The sequence below is a fragment of the Morus notabilis genome, unplaced genomic scaffold (genome assembly GCF_000414095.1).
Source record: "Morus notabilis unplaced genomic scaffold, ASM41409v2 Scaffold315, whole genome shotgun sequence".
Lineage (NCBI taxonomy): Eukaryota > Viridiplantae > Streptophyta > Magnoliopsida > Rosales > Moraceae > Morus > Morus notabilis.
The window spans coordinates 340,766-356,320 of record NW_010360512.1 but is presented as its reverse complement, the minus strand read 5'-3'; the positions used below and the strand labels follow the sequence as shown (position 1 = coordinate 356,320).

Here is a 15,555-nt window from a genome sequence, read left to right as displayed (position 1 = left end):
CAAACTCTCATCCACTTCACTCAATTACTGTTGAAAAATCTCTTACGTCTTAATTTATTTATTTAAAAAAAAAAAACTCAAAATACCATTTGTGGTTTATCAAAATATCACTTTCATCTCTCTTATTCATACAAACATATAAAACAACCGTTGTGTTTATAACTCTTTTTTCAATTTATATTAATATTATTTTAGATATAATTTAACTAAGATGTTAAATAATTTTTTTTAAAATGCTCAAATAAATATTCTAATTAAAGAAACACTTTAATTATTTTGAGAGTTTTTTTATTTTCTTAAGATTGATTTTATTTAACATTTTGGTTTTATAATGTTTTAAATTTTATTTAATGAAAATTAGGATGGATAATCTCGATAGTTTAAAATATTTAATTGCATCGTGGGTGTTTTGAATCTGTTTTTATAAACACGGGGGGTGTTTAAGTATTTGTATAATAAAAAAGATAAAAGTAATATTTTGACAAAACACGTGAGATATTTTAAGTATTATCCTTATTTATTTTCAAGAGCTCTCTATAGTAAAAATATTCTATGGATGGTGCATGTTTAAAATATCGAATATGATCGGGATCGATCATATCAATATAATTATAAAAAAGAATGTAAAATTAGAATATAAAAGGAATTTTTGATGTTTTAGTAAACAACATAGCATTTAGCGTTGTGTTTTAATTTAAGGCTGAGTTTGGTATGCGGTATATAATTTAAGTAAGAAAAACAGAGAGGAATAAGAAAGCTTTCTCTAATTGTATTTGGAATTAATTTTCTTCTCTAATTGTTTCATACTACAGATTTAAAGTCTCAAATTCAAATCATTCCCTTCTTCTTTTCCTCCTACATACCAAACAACCGTAGTTACCAAAATTTTTCACTAATCCTCTCATTGTATCCTTCCTTTTAGGTTTCTTCCTACCAAACAAGTTCTAAAGCATATTATGTAAACGTACTATATTATTATATCATACTATAAAACAATGTGATATAATTAAAGAAACTGAGTAAAAAAAGAATAGGGTTAGAGACCTCTAAACACGTCTTTGCATCACGACTCGCAACAGATTAAAATTTTAATCCGTTTGTAACCCGTATATATTCAAATAAGATTTTTCCGCTCTATTTAAGGGGAGTCCTTATAAATAAATGAGTTAACATGTGAAATTACTGATGATGAAAAGTGATAAATGTAACCGAGTAAAAAATTAAAAAAAAGGGTACAAAAGAAAAATAAGTGTGATGATGATAAGTTTGTTTTGAGATTTAGTATATAGAAATAGATATAAACATAAATATAGATACATAGGTATATATGCATTATGTGAGATTAGATAGAAATTAATAATGATAATGGATGCGTTTAGAATTGATTTTAAAATGATTTTGTTTTTAATAAAGAGTAAAAATGAGATTGTTTTGAGAATCATTCTAGGACCGATTTTGAAATTGCGTTTAGTTGATTTTTGAAGAGATTGTTTTAAGTATAATAAAAAAGTAAAATCGTGTTTATTAATTAATTTATTATAATATTGTTGATAAGTACTAAAAAATGAAAGTCTCATTCATTTCATCTATTTGAGTTTTGTTACAGTAAAAAACTCTCAGAAACAATCACATCTAACTTTTTTACTGCAGTGAAAATCTCACATAAAGTCACATCTCAACTCGAATTAAAAACTCGAATCAGCGAACTAAACGGGATCGAAAACAGAAAAGTGAAAATAACTTTAAACTGTTTTCTAATTCATTCACAAAAACTATTCTCACTATTTTTGTTTTCAAAACATTTACTAAGGGGACGTTTGTTTCATATATTCGTCTATGATTTTGAATCATGATTCATGATTCTCTACAGTGTTTTCTCTCACAAAAAATACACGTAAAACGAGAATAATTTTGAATCATGATTCTAAATACATAAACCAAACGTCCTCTAAATAAACGTCGTTTCATTTTTATTTTTAATTTTTGTTTCTTAAAATACGTAAAAATTGTTTTAAAAAACGGTTATGCACAATAATCCTTAATATAATAAATAATGCATTGAGATTTATTTTTATTTTTGGGTTTGAAAATTCGTTTTGCTTTGACCATTGGCGGTGGCGTAGCTTCCTGGAACGTGGAGAAAGAGCATTCCGCCACCCCCTCCTCCGGTTTCACTCTCCCCAATAAATATTTTTAATCAACAAAACCCATAAACTCACACACCACAAACCAAGTCAAATAGCACCTTGTAATTGCCAATCAGATCCCCACCATCATCATCAGAGTCATCCTAGTTGGGTCCGTGGGGCCCTCTATTTCATGACCTTTCTTTCCTTCCACTCACTTTCCTAACCAACTTTTTATATGTGCATTAACCATGGGGATTGTCCTAGTGAGGTGAGTTCTACTTGAAACCTTTTCCTGACTTTACTTGATCCAATGGTTCAAATGAAACGGTTATTGCAACATTAATATATGATTGTTTTTTTTTTCCCCTTAATTAAAGTAGTGCATAATTATTTGATCCAATGGTTCGGGCATATTGTTTTTACTATTCAAATCACAACTCAAAATTTTTTTATTATAGTATTTTTTTCTCACATAAAATTTATTTTACAACTTAAATTTTCATTTTACTTGATCCAATGGTTCGGGCATTATTATTTGATCATAGTATTATATATGAAGTTAGAATTTTGACTGTTTGTCATGTAACATCGAGATTAGCATTAGTAATGGTATTAATTTCTAAAACGAAAAAATAGTAATGTTGATCAATATTATTTGTTATTTAGTGCTCACATACATGAGGATATATATGGCACAGATAACTAGCCTTTCTAATCTAATACTACGCGATTAATGTATTTTTTGGAAAAATAACTGAGAACAATATCAATTCTATGTACTAGAACTAATAAAAGATGAATTCCATCAGTGGCTTCTATACCGGGATTTATTTTCGCATTGATATCCTATAATGTTGTTTGATTTTTTTATTATTTTTTCATATCAGAATATTACATTGACAGTGATTTTTTATATTAATTACTATACAACCGCAATAATAGTACCACAACATGTAAATGGCGTATTCATTACCATCAGATAAAATGGTATGAGGCTTGAATTTGGGAGTGTTTCGACTCGATTTGTTATAAAAAAAAAAAAAAAAAAAAAAAAAAAGAAATTGCAAATGGGCAATGGGTCCTAATTTTTAACCCATGAATCTGTTGCACCATAGAATTCCTCCCTCCTCAACCAGGTGTCAAATTTTTTTGAAAAAAAAAAAAAAAAAATCGAACGACAACTTACCAAGTTCAATCAATCTGATCAGGGAAATTACACAAATCGTCGTTTGTGATTGGTGTGTCCCGGTCGGTCTTGAAAACAGAGTGACAAGTGGCAAAAATAACAACAAAATGGGACCCACCGAGGACTTACTGAAGGGACTGATGGATTTTTATTACTATTTTTTTTTTTAGTAACACAACGAGACAAAATGAAACAAAGCCAACAAAAATGAACGGTCTGATTGTGAGGGTTGACCAGGAAAGGTGGTCCCACTTTTGGTGTGAACAGTTGAACCCTCTTTTCTTTTCCCACGCCCGTCAGCGCCATCTTTCTTTTCTTCTCCATCTCTCTCTCGCTCTCTCTCTCTCAAAGCATGAACCAGCCAACTCAGAGGAGACAGACGGAGAGCATCTGAACAGTCTTGAATCCTGTGAGTTTCTCACTCGTCTTTCCTCAATTTGTTCATTGGATGAGTGTCTGTCTGTCTCTGTGTGTGTTTCTGATATATAGATATATATAAATATGTATGTATATATCTTTAGGATATGATACCAAATATTGAGCCTTTTCTCGGTTATTTTTAGCTTTTTTTAGTTTTTTTTTTAAATGAATGTTTTTGAGTTTTGGGTTGCTCTAAGAAGAAGGAAAAATTTTAGATTCTGGGTTGTGGAGGTCTTGTGAAAGGAGTTTTTGGCTTTGAGAGCTATCTTGATATGAGTTTTGGGATTTTGGATTAGTTTTTGTATTTATTTAGAAATTTTTTTACTGTAATTATTAAATATATTTTTGAAGAAAGTTATTTTAAATCGACAACCTGTGATTGGGGAAATTTGAGTAAATATCTGAAAAGAAGATGGCAAGTGGCCTTAAGAATGAAATTGACTTTGGGTGGAGAAAGGTAGTTCTTTTAAGGGAAAAAAAAGAAAAAGAATTCCTTTAAAAAAATTCATTTTCTTTTCTTTTTTCCTTCAAGTTGACTCTATATCTTGCTCTATTGCTTGATAGAAGTTTTGTTGAAAGTTGAAAGAAATGGGTAGCTAGAATATTTTGTTAACTGGGATTTAGGATTCCTTCTTCCCTGCAACTGCTTTTTTATTTATTTATTTATTTTTTTTTATTTTTCCATTCAATAGAGATAGTCCAACAGTTTAGCTTGATCTGAAACATATATTGTTAATGCCACTGTATCTTTTTTCCGCTCTATTTTCAGATTAAATTTGCTTAGTATAATGATAATTGTGTTCTTTATTTTTCAGCTTTAGTAGTTAGCATTAGGTCTTGATACTTTGAGGTAAGCACAAAAGGGGTCAGAATGGATCTTGAAGAGGCAGACCAGTGGGCAAATTGTTCTTCAAAGAAAGAGCTTTCATCATCTTATTCCAACTTCGATTCACGGCAGCTCCAACAGCAGAAGTGGGATGATTCTTCCATTCTAGACTACGACATCGGGATCGAACAGTCTTTCCAAGAGTTTAATCAGCCTTCTGCTGCAACAATTCCTCTAAACCCCAATGACCAAGCTAAAATCTTGGGTCAAGGAGATGTTCCAATGCTTGATGCAATCCGGGCTAATAAAATCCCAGACTGGGATGCGCGGACAATGCTGAACAATCTCTCTTTCCTGGAGGAAAAAATCCATCAGCTCCAGGATTTAGTGCATTTTATTGTTGGAAGGAGAAGTCAAGTTCTGGGACGACCGGATGATCTTGTTGCCCAGCAACAGCAGCTCGTAACGGCTGACATTACTTCAATTATCTCTCAGTTGATCACCACTGCAGGTAGTCTTCTTCCATCCTTGAAGCATGCCGTTTCTGACGCTGCTCCTTCTGTGGGACAGCTTTTGCAGCCTGGAGGGGTCGACCTTTCTCCCGTGCTTGCCATGAATGGCAGTGTGCAGCCACAAAACGATGGTAGAAGCAAAATTCCTGATGAGTCGAATAAGACTGATATAACTGCCCATTATGGGGGTGAGCAGAACAACAACTTCGACGAACATGAACTGAAAGACGAGGAGGATGTTGATGAAGGCGAGCATCTTCCACCTGGTACCTATGAGATCTTGCAATTAGAGAAGGAAGAAATCCTGGCACCTCACACTCACTTCTGCGCGATATGCGGGAAGGGATTCAAGAGGGATGCGAATTTGAGGATGCACATGAGAGGTCATGGCGACGAGTACAAAACCCCCGCAGCACTTGCTAAGCCACACAAGGAATCCGGCTCTGAGCCCATGGTTATCAAGAGGTACTCATGTCCTTATGCTGGCTGCAAGAGGAACAAAGACCACAAGAAATTTCAACCCTTGAAGACTATTCTGTGTGTCAAGAATCACTACAAGAGAACCCACTGTGACAAGAGTTACACTTGCAGCAGATGCCACACGAAGAAATTCTCGGTCATCGCAGATCTCAAGACTCACGAGAAGCATTGTGGCAAGGACAAGTGGCTTTGTTCATGCGGCACAACCTTCTCGAGGAAAGACAAGCTTTTCGGGCATATTGCTCTCTTCCAAGGCCACACTCCAGCCATACCTGTCGACGAGACCAAAGGAAGCGCCGTGCCAGCTGATTATGTGACGGAAATCGAAGCGGGGAACAAGAGTTCTGTGAGCTCTACAAACTTCAATTTTCCCTCCGATTCTCAAGGGGAAAATGCAGCTCCGAATATTGTAGATGTTAAAGGAAACCTTGATGACCCCGCTGCTTATTTCTCACCAATGAACTTTGAGACATGTAACTTTGGGGGGTTTCATGAATTCCCTCGACCACCATTTGAAGATTCAGAGAGTTCATTCTCTTTTCTTCTTTCAGCGTCTTGTAATTACCCCCAGAAAACTGGAGAGGACTCCAATTCTAATAATCTGGAGTAATGTCGTTTGGTTTATATTTTTAGCTCATCAGGGGTCAATATTCATAATATCTGTAACAATTATGGGGTCATCTATCTTGTAATTTCTTTTAATTTAATAAAATATTTTCTTTTCTTATAATCACTTGCCATTTTCTCCATGTTCTCTGTTTCTGGATCTTATTAAACTTTGATAGCACATGGCAGGGAAAAGTCAAAGACTTTAATTAACTTTGATGCGTAGAAGCTCACACTAATTTCATCCTTATTATTATTGAGGTTTTTTTTTCCCCTTCTTATTCTCCCTCTAACGTAACAGACATTTTTCTCTTCCTTCTATATGTGTGCATGTGCATAATATATACATATATATATATATTTATTATTTTATTGCAAAGGAAAATTCTACTGGCATGAGCATATCAGATGATCATACTACTTTGCTTTCACAAAAATTTGTAATTTTCAAAATTACAATGGCGAAACAATTTTCAAATAACTCGATTTCAACCATCTCTTGGTAAAAAGCAAAAAAGAAGAACAATGAGATTATGACACAGTTACTGCCAGTTGCAATATACACAAAATTGATTTAACTGATTGGAGTTCTCTGCCCATAATGAGAATTGTGGAGCAGAATGAGCTTCAATCCCTTTGCACTTTCTCCCTTCAGTGACTTCATGGGAAAACGACTATACTTCTCCCTCAAGACTACATCATCCATGACAGACCAAGTTTGTCCTCTCGGAGAGCTGTCAACCCACAAAAACCTCTCAGAAAACGGATTCATCAGACTCTCGCGGAACTCTTGAACTGTCTCGCAGATCAAACCCTGCGAAAAAGATTATAATGAAATGAGAAACATGCCTAAACTTCCCCAGTGCGCCAACATGTTCAAATTATCATAACATCAATTTGTTCTTTACCTCTGCCATGGCTTTGATCTTCAAAGTGACATCATCACTAAGAAGGACAAGCTGTCCATCACTCATCGTTTTCCTACAGAGAAGAGAACACTCGAGGATGTGGTCTTCTGTTGTTGGCGAAGCAATTTCCATTGAGCTCCGGTGGCTTAAAAATGGCAATGAGCTCGTTGTTGTCCCGTAGAAAATCCCCCCACTACCCTGGCTAAATGGAGACCGAGGGGAAGCGGGAGGCGTAGGAGCGGTCAGCCTTAAATCTTCAGCCGAGCTCTGGACATGAATCCACCAAGGTTTTTCAACCATACACTGTTCAATCCATTCTAACACCAGGCAAGCCTCGGTTTTTCTCCTGAATAGACTGCCTCGCCGCTTCAAGCAATCCAGCTCCCTTATGACTGTTTATAAAGGTAATTCATATTTGTCAAGAATGAAAGTAATTCAGTGAGCAACTAACTAAATAAGGCAATGGAGAATCAGATGTGTTTGTAAATTTCGTTACCCATCCGCGGAATGATTAAACGAGTCCCCCTAAGACCTTGCAAAAGCTGAAGTGATTTCCTTGATCCCTTGTTCAGAAGAGTAGTAGTGTCCGCTACCACGGTCCAGCTCCTCTTAACCTTTCGAATAGGTTTTCTCTGAAAAAGAGCTCAGTTACTGGTTTATACTAAATAAAGCTAGTTATAACAATGGTGATGATCTGTTGAATCAAAATCGTGAAGCTAGCAGTCGGTAAACTTACAGAGAGGGGATGAGTGACGACGTCCAAATTTTGAGTACAATTGACCGATGAACTGCTTTTCGAAGCAGAAAGCGGCCCCAATGTGTCTGATATCGTCTTGCCTACACAGTTTACAACTAGTGATTGAAATGGAACTCTTTCCTGTCTTCTTTTGTTAACCATCAGTTCTCGTTCGAGTCCAACTTGACTCTCAGAGAGAGGTTGTCTTAGAGGCTTGAGTTCTTGTAGAACTCGCAACGTCTGATTTTCTTTCTTCGAAGACGCAATCAAGTTTTCTTCTGGATGCATATTGGGGCTGAAAGTGAGTCCTGGAGAGGATGATCCGCACCATTCAGAATGCTTCATTTCTTCTAGCTTACCTTTCTTCTTTAAGGACTTGAGAAGAAGGGTATTTGGGGTGACATTTTCCTTGTTGAGTCCTGGAGAGGATGATCCGCACCAGTCAGAATGCTTCATTCCTTCTAGCTTACCTTTCTTCTTTAAGGACTTGAGAAGAAGGGTATTTGGGGTGACATTTTCCTTGTTGAGTCCTGGAGAGGATGATCCGCACCATTCAGAATGCTTCATTTCTTCTAGCTTACCTTTCTTCTTTAAGGACTTGAGAAGAAGTGTATTTGGGGTGACATTTTCCTTGTCCGGTGTAAAGATCTCTTCGTCGCTTTTCAAACAAGGGAAAATTTCCTTTGAAATCAATTTACCTTCTATGTTCTCATGATTATGCTGCTCACCTTCAGAACCAGCACTGGCCAACACGCTTTCGATTCTGCTCTTACCTGTTTGAAGCTGATTGAGACTAGCAAGTTTACCCTTCTTTTTCAAGGATTTCACTAAGAGGGTATTTGGGGTGAAATTCTCCTTGTCTGGAGTAAAGATCTCTTCTTCCTCTACATCCAAACAAGAGTTAATTTCCTTTGAAATCAATTCATCACTAGTAGCCTCCTGGTTATGCTTCTCATTTTCGGAATCAGCACTGGCCAGCATGCTTTTGACTCTGCTCTTACCGGTTCGAAGTAGACTGACACTAGCAAGCTTTCCCTTCTTCTGTAAGGACTTCTCTAGAAGCGTGTTTGGGGTGAAATTCTCCTTATCCGGAGTAAAGATCTCTTCTTCCTCCCCATTTAAGCAAGAGAAAACTTCCTTTGAAATTGGTTTGTCTTCAATGTTCTCCTGATTATGCTGTTCATATTCGGAATCGACATCATCCACCATGGTTTCTCCTTTGCTCCTACCCGTTCGAAGCTTAATGACATTAGCAGGTTTACCTCTCCTCGACCAAATGCTTCCAAAGCCTGGTGTGTTTTCTGATCTTATTGGGGATCCCCCTATTGTTTCTAGTTGAGGCAGAGTTGCTATTGTACAGAGAGATGGTGGAGTCTGGTTTTCTCTGTCATCTGAAATTTCTAGGACAGCTTCCTCAGCTAGAAAAGATGAGTTCACAGATTCTTTTATGCAAGGCGTACAATCCTGGATTGAGACATCCTTCTGTTCATGGTCTTCCTGGCATAACTTTTGGTCTTCACTTTCTTCTAGTCTTTCAGAAGCTGGAGGAACTTCATCATAAGATGCTTCAGAATTTTCTTGCTTCCCCTTTTGAGACGATGACTCCAAAGCGTAGAGAGCTTCCGGGTCATCATGCTGATTTTCAGTCTCACGACTCTCACCACCGACTTCTCTAACCAACGAAGGCGACTTATCGGTCTGTCCAAAGTCTTCTGTGAACAAACTTTGGTTCTCAGTTTCTTCAAGGGCTAGAGCAGCATCAAGATCACACTTCTCTTCATTCACAACAGAGATTTCCCACTCTGAACATTCCCTTTCGCATCCAAACTCTGTCACAATAGATGGTTCTAGGCTCTGGTTTTCTTTACAAGATTCTTCACACCCAGTGTCCAAAATAACACCCTCAAGAGGCAAAGAGAAATGTCCTAATTCAGTTCCGAAGGGCCCCTCGTAGCGTCTCGAGATTTCATTCTGTTGATCAACATCTTTCAATGAGATTTCAACACATTTGTCATTATTGTCAAAAAGTGAATCCATCGGATTTTCGGGCATTGGAGGTGCTGATGGGATTTCCTTTTTCACAGTTATTCCCAAACTCTCTTCAGCAAATAAAGAACTCATGCCCTCAACAACCAAATCCAGAGACTGGATCTCTTTATTCTCCATGAACAAGGAGTTATTACCCTATGCAAGACAAATAAAAAGAAAGAATGCTAATCTTAAAAGGAAAAAAAAAAGACATTATAATATATAGGTTGACTTAAATAATTCTCACCTCACATTCTTCTTCTTGTGCTATCATTTCCTTGTTCTCTATGTTTTCCTCTTCTTCAACAGGTTCATTTTCAATTTCCTATTCAATTCCCAAAAAATAACAAACAAAATAAGGCAAAATTCAACTCGAAATTTTCCGGGTATTCCGAGATTTTCTTAAATCAAACCTGGCATGCCTCCGTTGAAACTTCCTCTTCTATCTCTTCTGTCAATGGAGCATCTGATGCCGATACATAATGGCTTTCGAAATCATATGCTTGGCTCAAAGGAATCCAATGAAGCTTGTAAATTCTGCTCGAACCGCCAATCCTAAACGAGTCGCCCTCACGCAGCTCCACTCGCGCCCACGGATCGATCTTCTTCTCCGAAACCCATGTCCCATGTACTGCAAAAATACACCATAAAAAACTACACCCAAAAACAAAGGGAATGAATAGAAAAATGTGGCAATTCTTGAATGCGAAAAAGGGGGTTTTCGGGTTTTCTTACCGGAGGATAAATCGATTACGAAGAGCTTGTGTGAGGAAGGGTTTGAGAGGATTTGGAGATGGGATCTGCTGATGCTGGGGTGAGTCAAGATGATATTGCAATCGGGGTGTCGTCCGACGATCAAGATTTGTTCGCGATCAAGCTGATCGGGATCGCAGTTGTTGACGATGAAGATGTTCTTGAGAATGGCTCCGTTCTTTAGGACTGTCAAGACTGGGATTTTCGGCTCTTCATCGATGAGCTTGTGTGAGTGTTCGCAGACGGTAGCCATGGTTTTTTTTTTTTTTTCCACAGAGAGAACGAGAAAGATTAGCACGAGAACTCTCTGGAATTTCTTCGTAGGGTTATGATATTCTTATGAGTAATATTAGAGAGAGAGAGAGAGAGAGTTGCCGAATTGCTGAACTTCTTTGGTGGGAGTTCGATTTTGAAAAAAGGGTACCGTTGGGTTCTCTCTCCCATAACGGCTAACGTTTTTTTTTTTTTTTTAATTTTTCAATCTTTTTTTTTTTTTTGGAAACGTTATGAAATGATGATTTTGTTTTGTACCTTATCAAAACATACCGAGTACGTTTGGGACGTTTATTTTCTATATTCGTTCATGATTTTAAATCATAATTCATAATTTTTTATAGTGTTTTTTCTCACAAAAAATACACATAAAACGAGATTAGTTCTGAATTATGATTCTGAATACATAAACCAAACGTCTTTAAATTTTAGAACTCAGAATCATAATTTTGATTTAAATTACTATTTATTTATAAAAAGTAAAAAATAAGTTTAATTTGACTCACTAGGTATAAATTATTTTTTTGCTTTCTCTTTCTTCTTTTTCATTTTCATTTTCATTTTAAACTCCTGTAATTTATTCCACCGAAGAGGGAGTCATCTCTAGAGGATCTCTCTCTTCGATAGTTATATTTTTCCCTTTTATCTTCATATATTTTGTAGTTGCAATGAATAAATACGTATCCACTTATATCCAATTCTATACTGATGATGAGTATGGTTCACAAGATCTTTATCTAGTTGTGATTTTTTTGGGTTGTTCTTTTGCAACAAAACTCAGAAAAAATTTAAATTTGAGTTACAATTTTATTCAAGTTTACGTTCTTTTATAAAATTTGAGTTTGAACTTGAGTTTTAATTTGAGTTTGAACTCAAATTTCAGACTAAACTAGGCCCCCGTTCATTTCGCCGATTCTAGTTTTGCTACAGTAAAAAGCTCTAAAAAACGGTCACATCTAACTTTTTTACTACAGTAAAAAGCTCTCACACAAAATTACATCTCAACTTGAATTACAAACTCGAATCAGCGAAGTGAACGGACCCTCGAGTTCAAGTTTTTCCTTCAACTTGGGTTTATAAACTCGAACTCAAGTTAATGAATACTATTTTTTCTATTCTTAAAAATGTCATAATTTTTTCGTTTTAATTCTGATTGAGATGATTTTTTTTCTATGCATTTACAACGAAAAGACGAATAAAATCCCACCCATATACCCTATTAAAATTGTTCATCACTATTGAGTTTTTATTAAAATACTATCTAAATACAAATTTAAGTTTTGACTCATTCAAACACAAACTGTACCCGTTCATTTCGCTGATTCGAGTTTATAATTCAAGTTGATATGTGATTTTATGTGAGAGCTTTTTACTGTAGCAAAAAAGTTAGATGTGACTGTTTCTGATAACTTTTTACTGTAGCAAAACTCAAATTCTAAACTCGAATCGGTGAAGTGAACGGGGCTTCAAAAAGATTATTAATTTAAATCATAACTCAAATGTACACATTCAAACACAAACTCAAGTTACAACTTCAACTCAAATTATAACTTAAACTTAACTCAAGATCATCACTCAAGTCACCCTAACTCAAAAATGCAAAAGAACAACCCCTTATAGATTTTCTAAGGAGACGTTTGGTTTATGGATTAAAATTATAAGATTAGAACCATTTTCGATTTACATGTATTTTTTGTGAGAGAAAATACTGTAACAAACCATAAACCATGATTCGAATCGGAGTACGAATCCCCCAACCAAACAACCCGTAAGTTTTTTTATTTCATTTCTTTTTGTGGGGTCTCCTATTAGATTTGTAGCCTCTAAGTGTTAGGTATGAAAAATTCTAAATGGGGAAAAATCGACGTGGACATCAGCAACAAATTTATCATCTTATCAAGTTTAGATGGTTATGATTCAAGGTTTGAATCCTGATGTGATGTTTTAAATCAGAATTATTCATGATTCTAAAACCACTTCTTATGGTTTTGGGTGGTTCAAACCCCTGATTCTGATTTTGGTTTCAGAACTATGATTTGGACCAAAAATCATGAATCAATTAAAACTAGAATCACCATAGTTTGAACTCTCATACCAAAAGAAGCTATAAGGCTTATTTGGTTCAATAACTCAAACTGTGAAGATTTGAATCTTTTTTGTTAGAACTGTAAAATATGAACATTGGTGATTCAAACTGTGATCCGAACTGTTGTTTGGATATGCAAATAAATTGTAATTTGACTTGGGAAAAAAATCCGAATTATGTTTGGATAAAGTGTTGAAAACTCTCATTAGAGTTTTGTAACAAATCTTATAAAATCTCATTATAAATGACATTTAAAAATATGCAATATATGTGGAGATTTGTTCCTCTCTTCATTATAAACACATTAAAAAAATCATCTCAATCGAAATTAAAATGAAAAAGTTATGACATTTTTAAAATTAAAATTGAAGAGAGATAAAAAAGTAGAATTTGAAACTATTAGACTGTTAATAATAATTCAAATTGTTAGAATTTAGGGAGGAGGCGAATTCTAAATTACAATTCCACTAATGATGTTGAACTGTTGATATAGATGATGTGGCAAATCATATAATTTGAATTCGTTCCAACGGTGAGCATAACCCAGGGGCATCCAAGGGCAGTGAAATGCTAGGTGACGGGTAACCGGTTCTAATTGAATACTTAAAAAATGCAAGTATACCAAATCAAAGAGTAAAAGTAGACCTGAAAATTTGGGCCGGGCCAGACGGGGCGGCCCGAACCCGTTACTGTGGGCCTGGGGCCCGGCCCGAATCCGTACAACCCCGAGCCCGGCCCAGCCCTAGTGTAGGGCCGGGCTGGGCCGTAATTCCAGGCCCGCAAGCGGCCTGGGCCTGGGCTGGCCCGAAAATAGCCCGAAATTTTTTTTTTTGGGTCTTTCGGCCCAAATTTTTTTTTTTTAGGTCTTTTGGCCCAAGGCCAAGCCTGCCCAACGGTAATATTACCGTTGGGTGGGCTGGCTCACTGCCGTGAGGCAGTGAGTCTAATAGCCTTCTTGGTAGAGGGCTGCAGGCTGCAGCCCTCTGCCAAAATTTTTTTTTTTTAATTTTTTAGGCCAAGCCTGCCCAATGGTAATATTACCATTGGGTGGGTTGACTCACTACCGTGAGACAGTGAGTCTAATAGCCTTCTTGGCAGAGGGCTGCAGGTTGCAGCCTTTTGCTAAATTTTTAATTTTTTTAATTTTTTGGGCCAAGGGCCCAAGGCCAAGCCTGCCCAACGGTAATATTACCGTTGGGTGGGCTGACTCACTGCTGTGAGGCAGTGAGTCTAATAGCCTTGGCAGAGGGCTGTAGCCTACAGCCCTCTGCCAAATTTTTTATTATTATTTTTTTATTTTTTGGGACTTTTGGCCCAAGGCCAAGCCTGCCCAACGGTAATATTACCGTTGGGTGGGCTGACTCACTGCCGTGAGGCAGTGAGTAATAGCCTTGGGCCTTGGCAAAGGGCTGCAGTCTGCAGCCCTCTGCCAAATTTTTTTTTTCCTTATGCTTTTTTTTTTCTCCCTTTAAAATTTTTAAATCTTGTCTATAAATACTCCCTCTATTAATCCATTTTTTTCACTCTCTCTATTCTCTTCTCATTCTCTAATTTTTTTCTCAACTCTCAATTCTCACTCATTAATTCTCTCAATTTTGTTATTTCATTTTTGTTTGAAAAAAAAAGTTTGTGATTCTCTAATCTCTACTCTAGTCTCTACTTCAATAGAAAATGGAACCAAATATGTATAGGTATGGTCTTGATGGTGTTGACTACTATGGAGTGGATGATCAAGACATTGAGGAAGCAACAATTCAACGAATGGAGGCGGGTGACCAAGTAGGTGACATGCCACTAAATATCAATATTCAACCGAATCAACCCTTAGAAATGCCGACGGGCTCAAGTGGTTCAACATCATCAACGACAACAAAACATTCGAGACAACGTGCAGAATATTGGAAATACTTCACTACACAAGAGAAAATTGACGCTGGAGGTAAGAAAATAAAATTAGCTACATGTATATATTGTAAAAAAGTTTTGACAGCAAATTCTATGAGTGGAACTCGACACTTAAGAGATCACAGAGTTAAATGCGCTAGACTACATCAAGCCAGGACGGAGCTTACACAAACTCAACTTCAATTAAACCCGGATGGTTCGGTAAGTACTTGGTCCTATAATCCTCAAGTTGCTAGGGAATCTTTATGTCGATTTATTTCTGCTTTAGATTTACCTATTAACCTTAGTGATAACCCACATTATGAAGCGCATATTCAACGTGCATATTGTCCTCAATTTCAAAAAATTTCTAGAACTACTACTAGGAGTAATATGATTACATACTATGAGAAAATGCGTCTTGCATTAATAGCTGAAATAGGTGTATTAAAATTTTCAATTGCATTAACCTCTGATATTTTGAGTGGTAGGGCGAATCAAGATTATTTGAGCGTAGTTGCACATTATTTAGACTCTAAATGGAATATGCAAAAAAGAATTATTGATTTTAGACTTATTGATTGTTCACATAATGCTGACAATATTGTTGACAGACTTGTTAGTGTTATTCAAGATTTTGGTATACGAGACCGTATTATCTCTATCACCTTAGATAATGCTACAGCTAATGCAAGGGCGATATCAATGTTGGAGGGACTTATAAACTC

At 36.2% G+C, this 15,555-nt stretch overlaps 2 protein-coding genes across 2 annotated transcripts; one reads left to right on the top strand and one right to left on the bottom strand.

Moving 5' to 3' along the window:
- Nucleotides 1–3,618: 3,618 nt before the first annotated feature.
- Nucleotides 3,619–6,268, top strand: LOC21399492 (protein SENSITIVE TO PROTON RHIZOTOXICITY 1). Its single transcript, XM_010096561.2, has 2 exons — nt 3,619–3,724; nt 4,551–6,268. The coding sequence occupies exon 2, from the start codon at nt 4,607–4,609 to the stop codon at nt 6,161–6,163; it is 1,557 nt and encodes a 518-aa protein (XP_010094863.1). The 5' UTR covers nt 3,619–3,724; nt 4,551–4,606; the 3' UTR covers nt 6,164–6,268.
- A 465-nt stretch (nt 6,269–6,733) lies between these two features.
- Nucleotides 6,734–10,901, bottom strand: LOC21399491 (FHA domain-containing protein PS1). The gene is made up of 7 exons (XM_024164592.1): nt 10,567–10,901; nt 10,245–10,462; nt 10,079–10,156; nt 7,804–9,987; nt 7,564–7,699; nt 7,068–7,459; nt 6,734–6,973 (listed from the first exon to the last, which is right to left on the bottom strand). The coding sequence occupies exons 1-7, from the start codon at nt 10,835–10,837 to the stop codon at nt 6,734–6,736; spliced, it is 3,519 nt and encodes a 1,172-aa protein (XP_024020360.1). The 5' UTR covers nt 10,838–10,901.
- Between the last annotated feature and the right edge of the window lie 4,654 nt (nt 10,902–15,555).